Source organism: Eriocheir sinensis, chromosome 57 (assembly GCF_024679095.1).
Source record: "Eriocheir sinensis breed Jianghai 21 chromosome 57, ASM2467909v1, whole genome shotgun sequence".
In the NCBI taxonomy this organism is placed as follows: domain Eukaryota; kingdom Metazoa; phylum Arthropoda; class Malacostraca; order Decapoda; family Varunidae; genus Eriocheir; species Eriocheir sinensis.
Window position 1 is genome coordinate 6451993 of NC_066565.1, and position 12551 is coordinate 6464543.

General features: G+C 40.3%; 2 protein-coding genes across 7 annotated transcripts in view; one reads left to right on the forward strand and one right to left on the reverse strand.

Moving 5' to 3' along the window:
- The window catches only part of LOC126984742 (fatty-acid amide hydrolase 2-like), a 111680-nt gene that overhangs the window by 52167 nt on the left and 46962 nt on the right, over positions 1–12551 (reverse strand). The window lies entirely within an intron of this gene.
- Positions 1–12551, forward strand: part of LOC126984744 (troponin T, skeletal muscle-like) — a 39096-nt gene that overhangs the window by 2499 nt on the left and 24046 nt on the right. For all 6 annotated transcript variants that reach the window (XM_050838785.1, XM_050838783.1, XM_050838784.1 and 3 more), the window contains exons 2-5: positions 3980–4136; positions 5031–5195; positions 11495–11539; positions 12173–12394. In XM_050838785.1, the coding sequence (XP_050694742.1) occupies positions 4020–4136; positions 5031–5195; positions 11495–11539; positions 12173–12394 (549 nt within the window). In that variant the 5' untranslated portion in view covers positions 3980–4019. The remainder of the gene's footprint in view (positions 1–3979; positions 4137–5030; positions 5196–11494; positions 11540–12172; positions 12395–12551) is intronic.

Here is a 12551-nt window from a genome sequence, read left to right on the forward strand (position 1 = left end):
AAATCTTTCTGACCGATTGAAAGAAAGAAGAAAACAAGAGATACATGAAAAGAGGATTACGTTTGTTATGAAAATAGTATTAAACAGATTTATAAAATGTGTAAATAATGTTTTGAGCTTTCCACACCATAATAGGGGACTTTCAAAGCGCTCTTGAGGCAGAGGGCAGCATCACCTTACTCAGTCTGGAGCGAGCGACGTCACTTGAGACAGACGGACCTTGGCTCTGTTCATCCTGATTATCGTGCTCAGAACATTGCATTTATCGGTTTCAGACTCAAAACTGTCGTACATACACAATTAACAAAATTCAGTTAGAGTTATTGTTGATGTGTTTTTGCAATAGTTATGAATCAGAAACCGGAAATTACAATGTGCTAAGATTACTGTAGTCAGAACATTTCATTTATCGGTTTCAGACTCCAATTAGTCGCACTCACACAGCTAACGATATGCAATCAAAGTTGTTATTGGTGGGCTTTTTTTTGCAATAGTTTTGAGTCGGAAACCGGGAAGTACAATGTGCTGAGTGCGCTAACCTGGCACCGCGGGGCTCTATCAGTGCGGGGGAAATAGTGAAGTCACCGCCTAAAAATACACAGTCGTTCCACGCGCAGGATGATGACGTCACGGGGTTCCAATTTGATTCTGGAGATTTAACTCTTGGCTCCTGGGTACCCAAAAAGAAAACTATAATTAAAGGGATAACTCGTGTGACAAGCAGAACACAAGTTAGAGGAAGTGGAATCAAGGAGCCTCGAGTTAGAATCCTTGCAGCGGAACCGTGTGGCGTCATGGGCGAACTGCTTCATAACTGGAACCAAGAGTGGAACGAGTGTGAATTCTTAGGTTGGTATTATAAGACACTCGCTTCTCATATCAGCCATTTCTAAAGGTCAGTGAGGGGGTCAGTCGGGTTCCAATGGGTGTTTCTTCAGGTTCATGGTACAGAAGAAGACTCACACTACCACCGGGGTCATAAAACTACCCCTGGAAATGCCCACCACTCCTACGAAACCCTTGTCAAGTATGTGTTCTTAGGCGGCGATGTGTCTTGTAATACGACTTTTGGAGTGTGAGTGGAGTTGCCGGAGACGGAGACGGACCATGAAGACCTTGATCCGTGGTGTCCTTTGGCTCAACGCTAGAAAATTCGTCCAGCGTCTAGAGGGCCCAGGTTCGAGTCCCGGGCGAATAACTGAGAAAGAAACACCTCTCCCAAAGATTTTAATTTCTCGTGTGGCAGTACCCCGCCCTCCCCCGCCTCCCTCCCTGGCAAGATGAGCTTTCAAAGTCCCCCGTTTATGGCTAATTTCTCTAAAGATGTTTTATTCATTGGTTTAATAGGTAATGAACACTCCCGAACTAAAGGATCATTAGCATTGTCATCGTCATTATTACTCCCATTGATGTCATTATTGGGACTTTTCTCCATATACAAAAAAAACAAAAAATAGTTTTCTCATTTTGTAGAGGAGACGAATTCCCGGCTCACTCACTCACTCACTCACTCACTCACTCATCTGATTTTGCTTTTATTCCTTTCTTCATTAATTTTCATCATTTTCTCTTTTGCGTTTATTTGTAGAGTTTTAAAGACTGATTCTATATAGCTTTTGTGTCCCCTGGATGATGGAGCTCCTGTTGTTATTGTTGCTATTATTATTATTATTATTATTATTATTATTATTATTATTATTATTATTATTATTATTATTATTATTATTATTATTATTATTATTATTATTATTATTATTACTCTTACTGTTGTTTTAAGTTTCTATTCGTAGCTAAAATAACATATAAAGCTTCCACGAATTGAAATGAAGATGTATAAAAATTGGGAGTGATAATAATAATAATAATAATAATAATAATAATAATAATAATAAATACTGCATGCTACTGTTGCTACGGAATCCCTTTTTTAGTAAACTGATGTCTTTTTTAGATCTCTCTCTCTCTCTCTCTCTCTCTCTCTCTCTCTCTCTCTCTCTCTCTCTCTCTCTCTCTCTCTCTCTCTCTCTCTCTCTCTCTCTCTCTCTCTCTCTCTCTCGTAGTTCTGTTTGTTTATTGTTTTTCTTCACACTTTCATTTTGTCACGTTCATCACCTCTGACAGTTGCATTTTTATTTCAGGTTGAACTATTATTATTATTATTATCATTATTATTATTATTATTATTATTATTATTATTATTATTATTATTATTATTATTATTATTATTATTATTATTATTATTATTATTATTATTATTATTATTATTATTATTATATATTATTATTTCTTATTATTATTATTATTATTATTATAGTAATAATTAATAATATTAATAATATTAATATTATAATTATTAATATGATTAATGGGGATTTTCAAGATAATGAATCAATCTTTAGTACAATTTCGCCAGAGTTCACGTCAAATAAGCTTGGGAATGAGTAAAACAATCAAACAAGCAAACAAGCAAACAAGCAATCAGACACAATCACCCGCCTGTTCATGGCCAAAAGGTTAAAGAACAAGTTGCCAAGAGTTTGTCCTGAAAAATAAACAAATCCTGAATAACAACAAAAAACTCAGGACACAATGTTGCCAAGACCAAAGCATCACCACCACGTCCTTCACAGTTTAATTTCCTTATTTTCGTTTTAATATTGAAAATTTGGGGCATAAATGTGATATTACAATTTTTTTTTACGCCGACTGTTTATTAATATTTTTTTCTCTCCCTCTCTTTCCCTTCCTCTCCCCTCCCTCTCTCCCTCTTTCCCTCCCTCTCTTTCTCTCCCTTTCTCTCGCTTCGCGCGTCGCTGCCGTCGCAGGAGGAGGAAGAAGTAAGTTATCTCTACTTTTTTTTCCTGTCCTTATTTATTTTTCTCTTGATATTTTTCAGTATTTTTTTGCAGTCTTGCTTTTAAGTTGCAAAGCTGAGGCCATGATGAGTTTTGTTTCCTTTTAAATTTTGTTGTTTTGCTGATCATTTTGAGTTAAATATATACTGCATGTGTGTGTGTGTGTGTGTGTGTGTGTGTGTGTGTGTGTGTGTGTGTGTGTGTGTGTGTGTACGCCACTCAAAACACAACAAAACACCCCCCACACCCCTCCACACCCCTTCACCATATTCCCCTTTCTTCCATACTCTACTGTCCAGCTTCTTCAGTTCTTTCCTCTACATCCCTTTTCTTTCCCCTTCAAACTCCTCTCAACCTCATTTCAAGCTATTCAAATCCTTTCAGCCAACCCTTAAACTCCTTTCCAAGCCTCTCAAAACGTTTGCTTCACCCTTAAAACCTCCTCTCCCTTGTCTTTTCCCAAACCTTTTTCTTCTTCCTTAAACCCCCTTTCTGACTCCATAAATTCCTGTCAAATATCCTTGAACTCATATCTCAACCCTCTAAACCCTTTTGAACTGACTCTAATCATTTCTCTCCACAGCACTATTTTTTTTTTCAATTTAACTCTGTGACCCTCTGACTCATACATCACAAACCACACTAGTCTTATACACCACTCAAATCACTAATTCCACACTCGGTATTCAGACTTCCACGACTCCTCCACTTTCCTAACGCCTCGACATCCATCTCCACGATATTCTCACTCCCGCACCACGCCAACCACCACTACCACACCACTATCATCACTAACTCCTTCTTCTCTTCCTCCCAATCCTCCTCCATCACCACCTGCCCCTCCACTCTTCACCCTCCCATGCACACTTCAATCCACTTCACTCCACCACATCACACCACCACCACCACCACCGTATGATCACTCAAACGTCTTGTCCTTCTTCCCCTCCCTTCCTCCATCATCACCTGCCCCTCCACTCTTCACCCTCCCACACACACTTCAATCCACTTCACTCCACCACATCACACCACCACCACCACCACCACCGTATGATCACTCTAACGTCTTGTCCTTCTTCCCCTCCCTTTCCTCCTCCACCACCTGCATCGCCGCCGCCGCGTAGGGGAGATGAGGGGGCCAACTTCCTCAAGAACCGCCAACAGATGAAGATGTCTGAGCTGGACGAACAGCTGGCTGAGTACATCGCTGAGTGGCGGAAGCAGCGCGCCAAGGAGGAGGACGAGCTGAGGAAACTCAAAGACAAACAGGCCAAGAGGAAGGTGAGCACCGACTTGCCTTAGGATCGTTGATTTTCGATATTTCACCTCACGACCTTTTACTTTACGACCGTTCACTTTACGACCTTTCACTTTACGACCGTTCACTTTACGACATTCCACTTTACGACATTTCATTTTATGGCCGTTCACTTTACGACATTCCACTTTACGACCGTTCACTTTACGACATTTCATTTTATGGCCGTTCACTTTACGACATTCCACTTTACGACCGTTCACTTTACGACATTCCACTTTACGACCTTTCACTTTACGACATTCCACTTTACGACCGTTCACTTTACGACATTCCACTTTACGACCGTTCACTTTACGACATTCCACTTTACGACATTTCATTTTATGGCCGTTCACTTTACGGTCTTTCACTTTACGACCGTACACTTTACGACCTTTCAACTTAAGACCGTTCACCTTACGACATTTCACTTTACTATATTTCAATTTACGACCTTTCACTCTACGACCTTTCACTTTACGATGTTCCTCTTTACGATCTCTTTACGATCATCATCTACGCTCATCATTGCTCACGCTTGTTAGTCCCCAAAGTCATCACTACACGATCGTAGGAATCCCTCTCCCACGTTCATCACAATACGTTCATCATCATACAGTTATCCTTCTCTGCACTCCTCCCTGTACGTTCTTCCCCATAGTCATCCTTCTCTGCACTCCTCACTGTACGTTCATCACCATAGTCATCCTTCTCTGCACTCCTCACTGTACGTTCATCACCATAGTCATCCTTCTCTGCACTCCTCACTGTACGTTCATCACCTTAGTCATCCCTCTTCGCTCCTCACTGTACGCCGTCATACAGCCATCCCTCTTCACACCATCGACTGTCACTAATCCTCCTCCTCCTCTCAGGTCCTCCGCGCTGAGGAAGAGAAGAAACTGACCGAGCAGAAGAAGGCTGAGGAGGAGAGGAAGATGAGGGAGGAGACCGAGAGGAAGCAGCGTGAGCAGGAGGAGAAGAGGAAGAGGCTGGAGGAGGCGGAGAAGAAGCGCCAGGCACTCATGAAGGGCACCATGGTGAGTAGGGAACCCTGGGGCTCGCTGTTTGTTCAAGTCCCCCCTTCGTATTCCCGTTTTCTGTTCCTTAAGTGCCCCATCTTCCCACTTTCTTCCTTTCTTCCCGTTTTCTGTTTCTGTAGTGTCCCATCTTCCCACTTTCTTCCTTTCTTCCCGTTTTCTGTTCCTCTAGTGCCCCATCTTCCCACTTTCTTCCTTTCTTCCCGTTTTCTGTTCCTCTAGTGCCCCATCTTCCCACTTTCTTCCCTTCCCGTTTTCTTTTCCTCTAGTGCCCCATCTTCCCACTTTCTTCCCTTCCCGTTTTCTGGTTCTGTAGTGCCCCATCTTCCCTCTTTCTGCCCATTTTCTTTCCATTTTCTTTTCTGTTCTTCAGGTGTCCCTTCCTCCCACTTTCTTCCCATTTTCTTTTCATTTTCTTTCCACTTTTTTCCGTTTTCTTCCCACTCTCTTCTTGCTTTCTTCCCATTCTCTTTTTTTGTGTCTCGAGTCCCGCCTTCCTCCCGTTTTCTTTACATTTCCTCCCAATCCCCTCTCGTTTTCTCCACCTCCTTCACTCTTCATCTTCCTCTCTTCCTTATCTTCCTCCCACACCCTCTTTTCACTTTCCTCTCTCCCTCCCTCCCTCCTTCCCTTCCTCCTCCTCTCCTATAGTAAGTAAGTTTATTTAGGTGATAGTTTAGTGGTCATGAGATACAGTGTGTTATTAACTTGAAGGAGCTCCCCTCTCTCCCCTTCCCCCTAGTCTCCCCCCCCCTCGTTCCCCTTTGTATGCATCCCCCCACTCCACAATATAGTTAGAAGAATTAGTATAGATTCCACCTGGGCTTTTTGTAACGTGTTGGAAGCGCTTAGTAATTGTGTTCTTGTCATTTTCTTTATCGTCTTATTTGTCTTTCACTTGCTTTGGTTTATAGTACGCATAAAGATCGCGTTCATTCATGTTCTTGTTGTAGAGTTTTTTAGTTTTTTTTTTCTTTGCTTGACGTCCACCGTTTCTCAAAATGTTGTAAGTTCACGTTGTTTCTCTATTTCTATTTTTCTCCATTTTTAACTCCTTTTGTTCCATCGCGTGTATTTTGTCGATTCAAGAGTTCTTTAATATGCACGGTTGTGGTTATAGTATTTACAAACATGACTGTTCTTGTATCATCACCGCAAAAAGCCCAGTTAGTATTATATCTGTAAACTCCCTTTGTCTGTAATGTTCCTTTGTCTGTGAACCTCATTTGTCTGTAAACTCCCAGTGTCGTAGTTTTAGTCAATTTGTCTCAGTCTGCCGTAGAACTAGTGACCACAGATGCCGTTTTCTTTCTTACAGGGGGAGGTGAGAAAAGCGCAGAGGCGAAAAAGATTAGAAAGTAGAGTTTTCTGGGTAACGTGGTCCATCTAACCTTGACTAACTCTTTTGTAAGGTTACATGGCTTACCTTACCTCGTGTTGACCTCATTTCACCTGATTTGACCTTTTGACCTCTTTTTGTTTCTTTAAGGTTTATAAGGCGAGCTGGGCGACCGTCCTTCTCCACTAATTCATTTATTTGTTTATCGTTTATTGGTTTATTTTAATTGGTTTTCCCATATAAGAAAATAACCACTATTGTTTCACACCCTTCCTCCACCCCCGACTCCGCCCTTCCCCCAAGGAAAGGGCTTCAATTATGTGTTTTTCAAAATATCGTTATTATTATTTTCTTTTCCTTTCAGTTTTCCTCTTCGTGTGTTTGTGTTGTAGTGTTGTAGCTTTTAATTCTAAGAAACAGATTTTTTTTCTTTTCTACACTTGTCATTCTCTGATTGTTCAAAATTATTGCTTTGAACGAACCTTGTGAAAGCCTCGTCTTCTCCGGCCTGGACGAGAAGAGGTTTTCATGGTTTTCATTCCTTCTCATTGAGTTTCAGTCGGTTTTGGCTTTCGGGTGTTGCTGTATCCATAGTGTTGCATAAATCTGACATAACAGTAAGATAAAGAAAGGATTTTGCTTAGCTACGATTGAAAGAAAGATACACACAAAGATATCAATTTGCCTTTGTATAGCAGACACAGGTTTTGGATTTGTTGTAGCTGTTGTTGTTGCTGTTGTTTTCGAATGCATTTTGTTTAAGTTTCTGTAACAAGTGACTGTGATCCATGAGATTCCGTTTTCTTTTTCAGGAGGTGAGCCGAAAATGCGACCAAAGAAAAACCTAAACCAAAAAGCACGACTCGTTGAATTTATTGTTTATTTTATTATTAATCTTTACCTTTTTTTTTAATAATAATTGATATAATCTTCCTCTCTGCACTCAGCCCTGTCCCAACACTGTTCTTAATGGCTACACATACTTCTCGCCCTCCACCGTTGTCCCCGACACACACCTCAGATTAACACACACATAACAGGTTTACTCTTGAGATTAACAAAAAGTGCGGGCTTTTTCTTGAAACTAACACAAAAATGGGTTATATTTTAACTTATTCTTGAAATCAACTTAAAAATGGTTCATATTTTCGTTTCTTTCCTTCATGCATATTATTAATTTTTTTTTTTCTAATTGAAGTTTGTCTTTTGAGTTGTTTTATCGTCTTCCTTCAATTGAATATCCCTTGGCGTCACAATTTACACAAAAAAAAATATTTACTTTTTTTTTATAGTGCATTTTTTTTCATAATCAAAGTTTGTTTTTTGAATCGTTAATATTTTTTTTTCGTTTTCCGTTTGGTGTCCCCTGATGCATTTTTCTTTCATCACATTTTGGTGTGTTCTTATCAAGGATATCTCTTGAAATGCATCTTTGTCATCACTAAAGTTTGGTTCGAGTAAAGTTTGCTTTTGACGAATTACTTGCTGTTCCTTTTCATAATAGGACTGTTTGGGTTTTACATATATTCTAACTTCACCTTTGTACAAATATGATAACTTTCACTTTCTTTTCTTCTAATGATACTGTTTGACATTTAATAAAAGTTTGATTTCATTTTACTTTAATCTCTTCATGCGTTTCTGTTCCATACGTGTGTTTTCACTTAAACGTTTTCCTGCATCGACACGTGACTGGTTTCCTGACCTAAGTTTTGGGTTTTTCCTTTTAACTCTCTTAAAATCGTTATCCTTTACGTATTTTTGTTGATAATTATTCTCTTAAGTTTGGATTGCTGTTCTTGCTTGACATTTCGGTTTTCTCTACAATTTGTGTTGATATCTGTGTTCAGTGATCATTCGTTTTAAAAAGTTTCTATTGGTTTCTTAACTTTCTTTTTTGTTTGTTTTACTACTTCCATTGACATCGTTGTTATTTCATGTTTAACAGTAATGCGGACTTTACCCCTCCTGTCTTCTTCTATATAATAATTCATTTTGTAAAGTTACATTTCTTTTCTTAATACTTTTCTTTTCTTTTTTACTACCTTATACTATTTTCATCGTTACCCGTTTCATGTTCTTAACCCGGTAGCAGCGACGGGCCAAATCTGTGGCTTTACCGTGGACCAGCGACGGGCCAAATTTTTCCCCTGACATAAACCCCCAAAAATAGATGATGCATAAACTGATCACAAATGCGTTGATATTAATTGTGAAATGGTTTGCGCGAGTGATGATTTTTTCTCATTATTTTCTCGCTTAGAGGGACCTTTAACGAACATGATCCACGCAGCTACCGGGTTAATGATAATTCGGAACTTTCAAAGCTGTTTATGGACGTAGGGAGCAAGAGCAGAAGTGTATATAGAACCTTTTCCTTCGGGGTCAAGTCGCTCAGCCCCGAGAGTAAGGCCCCGTACTAGTGCTGCCCTCTATACTGAACAGCTTCAAAAGTCCCGCGTTCTTTAAAAATATTTTTGTTTTATTGTCTTGCGAGTTTGGGATTTGCAAACACACACGAAACACACCCAGAGTCGTGTTTCTAATAGTTTTTGTTGTTTTGACTGATTCATCTTGAGTTCCTTGATAATTATTGGCTGTGTTATCAAAGTTCTTATTTTTAATTAATCGTTTCCTCGTCATTTTCTCAGTCTCATTTTCTTTTTCTCATTAATTCTCTCATTTGGTCTGTCTCATTTTTTCTATTTCACTTCATCTTTTATTTTCTGCGTTTCATTCTTGCCGACTTTTGTTATAAAATAGTTCATCTTTTTTTTTCTTACCTCTTTCCTTCCGTTCTTCTTTTTTCTTTCTTTCTTTCTCTCTTCCTTCTGTCTTTCTTTATCTTTTTCATTCATTCTGTTATTCGTTCTTTTTCTTTTCTTTCATTGGTTCTGTTCCTCGTATCTTTTCTTCTCCCTTTCTCATGATTCATCCACCTTTCTTAACCTTAAAAACGTAATGGATAATGTTTGTTTTTACCTGGACTCGACGAAGGTAACCAATTTATTTGAACTATTATAACCTTCCGTGTTTCCCTCCCACAAGACGATAATATTCATAGTAAAGTTCTTCGTTATGATAATATTAATAATAGTTATAATAATAATAATCTACTTCCCTTTTTCTTTCACCAGCTGACTTCCTGCACTCCTTTAACCGTGTACTATAATATTTTTTTTTAAGATATTTTAATTTTGTTGTTTATTTTCTACCGTGGGTAAAGGTAAGAAATTTGGCTTGTTTTGATTTATGTAATGTTTTTCTTACTTTGATTTTTTTTGGGTAAGTATTTTCTAAAGCAATTATTACACGCGGCTTTTATTTCCTTCCAGTAAATGTTAGATCTGTTAAAGAGCTGTACAAAGCCTAAAGCTGTATCGATGGCTCTGCATGTTGACTGTTTAAGTGGGTTTCAGCTTTCATTTTCCGTCATCTCTCAAATTTAACTGATGTTTTGATGTTAAACAAGCCAGTATTTCTTATCTTTCTCTTATTCCTGTGTTTTCTGCTCTCTCTCTCTCTCTCTCTCTCTCTCTCTCTCTCTCTCTCTCTCTCTCTCTCTCTCTCTCTCTCTCTCTCTCTCTCTCTCTCTCTCTCTCTCTCTCTCTCTCTCTCTCTCTCTCTCTCTCTCTCTCTCTCTCTCTCTCTCTCTCTCTCTCTCTCTCTCTCTCTCTCTCTCTCTCTCTCTCTCTCTCTGTTTATTTACCTATCTCTGTCAATTAATGGAAATGTTTTAATAATAACAATAATCTACATATATATAAATAACCTCCCCCCCCCCCCTTACCCTATATTCGAACCCCTGAAAACAACAACCTCTGAACACTAAAGAAACAACCTCAGAACTAAAATCTTAAACATAGGTTGCAGCTCAGTACTCAATACCCTTCCCCCTTTTATGGAGTTGATTTGGATCCTCTTCCCTCCCCCCAAGCCCTCTACATTCCACGTCCCGTCTAGTTTCCAAGTCCCTCTAAATTTTAAGAAGCAAAGTAACCTCCCCCCCTCCCCCCTCCCCTCAAGAAAGAGCAAAATACCCCACCCTACCAGAAAAGAAAATTGATGTGTGCAGAAAAAAGAAAATTGATGTCTGCCTTCTTGTATACCCCCCCCCTCCCCCCCCCCCACCCCCACCTACTCTTCAAAACCCCTTGGCGTCTGTACTTTATCCTCGTCACAGTTTCGCCAATTTGGTATTTCCTCCTCAACACTCATTATGAACCCATGCAATTAGTAAGCAACCTTTAAGATCCTCCCCCCCCTTCCCTATTGCAGTATGTCCAGTTGAGTATTTCCTCCCTAAACGGCTATTATAAACCCATTCAGTTAGCATAAACCGCTAAAGTGACTCTCCTTCCCTCATTACGTATAGCATAAACCGCTAAAGTAACTCTCCTTCCCTCATTACGTATAGCATAAACCGCTAAAGTGACTCTCCTTCCCTCATTACGTATAGCATAAACCGCTAAAGTGACTCTCCTTCCCTCATTACGTATAGCATAAACCGCTAAAGTGACTCTCCTTCCCTCATTACGTATAGCATAAACCGCTAAAGTGACTCTTCTTCCCTCATTACGTATAGCATAAACCGCTAAAGTAACTCTCCTTCCCTCATTACGTATAGCATAAACCGCTAAAGTGACTCCTTCCCTCATTACGTATAGCATAAACCGCTAAAGTGACTCTTCTTCCCTCATTACGTATAGCATAAACCGCTAAAGTAACTCTCCTTCCGTCATTACGTATCCCCAATTTAGTCTTTCTCTCTAAAAAAAATGCATTATAAACCGACCTACTCAGTATAAACCCTCAAAAGTGTCCCTCCCGTCGCCTAAATATATTCCCTAAATCCCTAAGTATTGTCCCTGGAGTAATGCCCCCCAAAGTAATTCCCCTAAACGCCCCCCTAACCATGTCGCGTGAACAAGGCTGACCTGCGACGATTTTCTCTTCCCAGGAAGGAGGCGGAAAGAAGTTCTCTCGCAGGGGAGGTGGAGACAAGGTGAGAGAGAGAGAGAGAGAGAGAGAGAGAGAGTTTGTTCATTGTGATTTTATGCTTGTGTGTGTGTGTTTTGCACGAGTGAGTCTCTGTGTGTGTGTGTGTGTGTGTGTGTGTGTGTGTCTCAGTCATAGATGTAGACCCATACATCCACCCAAAACAAACACCTCTAGTCCACAAAACACCTGATTCTTGTACTAACCATTTCACATGACTCTGCAACACATCAACAGTCTATGATCACCCTCTCTATGCAGTCCAGTCCCTTCGATCCTTACTCTCAGCAACACCTAACCTTCCCATCCAGACTCCACACATCTATTCAACACTAACTCTTCTTCATCACTTCATCATTTGCTAATTACGTCATACCACTTCATCAGGGGAAGACAGAGGTAGATTTGTCTCCCTCTACAACTCTAACAGTTTCTTTTACTTCATCTTTCTTTTTCTCTTTCATCAGGGCAAGATCAAGTTATGATTGTCTCGTTTTACAACTCTCTTACATCATATGGATAACACCCTAGCCACCAACACCATATGGATAACACTCTAGCTGCCAACATCATACCTAAAGAACACCCGTTATCCTCCCCCTACCACTCTCTAACACTCTCCTTCCCCCCCCTCGCCCAGCTCTCCAACATCCAGGCCGCTAAGGGTGAGCTCGGCAAGACTCGCGAGCAGCTGGCAGAGGAGAAGAAGATCGCTCTGTCCATCCGCGTCAAGCCCCTCAACATCGACGGCATTGGATCCGCTAACCTGCGCTCCAAGGCCGAGGATATGTGGAACCTGATCGTCAAGCTGGAGACCGAGAAGTACGACATGGAGGAGCGGATGAAGCGTCAGGACTACGATGTGAGTTGAAGAGGAAGCCATCGGTGGAAGAGGAGGAGGAGGAGGAGATGAATGTGGAAAGGGAAAGAGGAAGGATGTCTGCATTGAGTGAAGGAAAACTGGAGCGAAGATAAATTATAGGAGTGTTTGGGGAAGCGAATAGTGAAGGAGGAGGAGG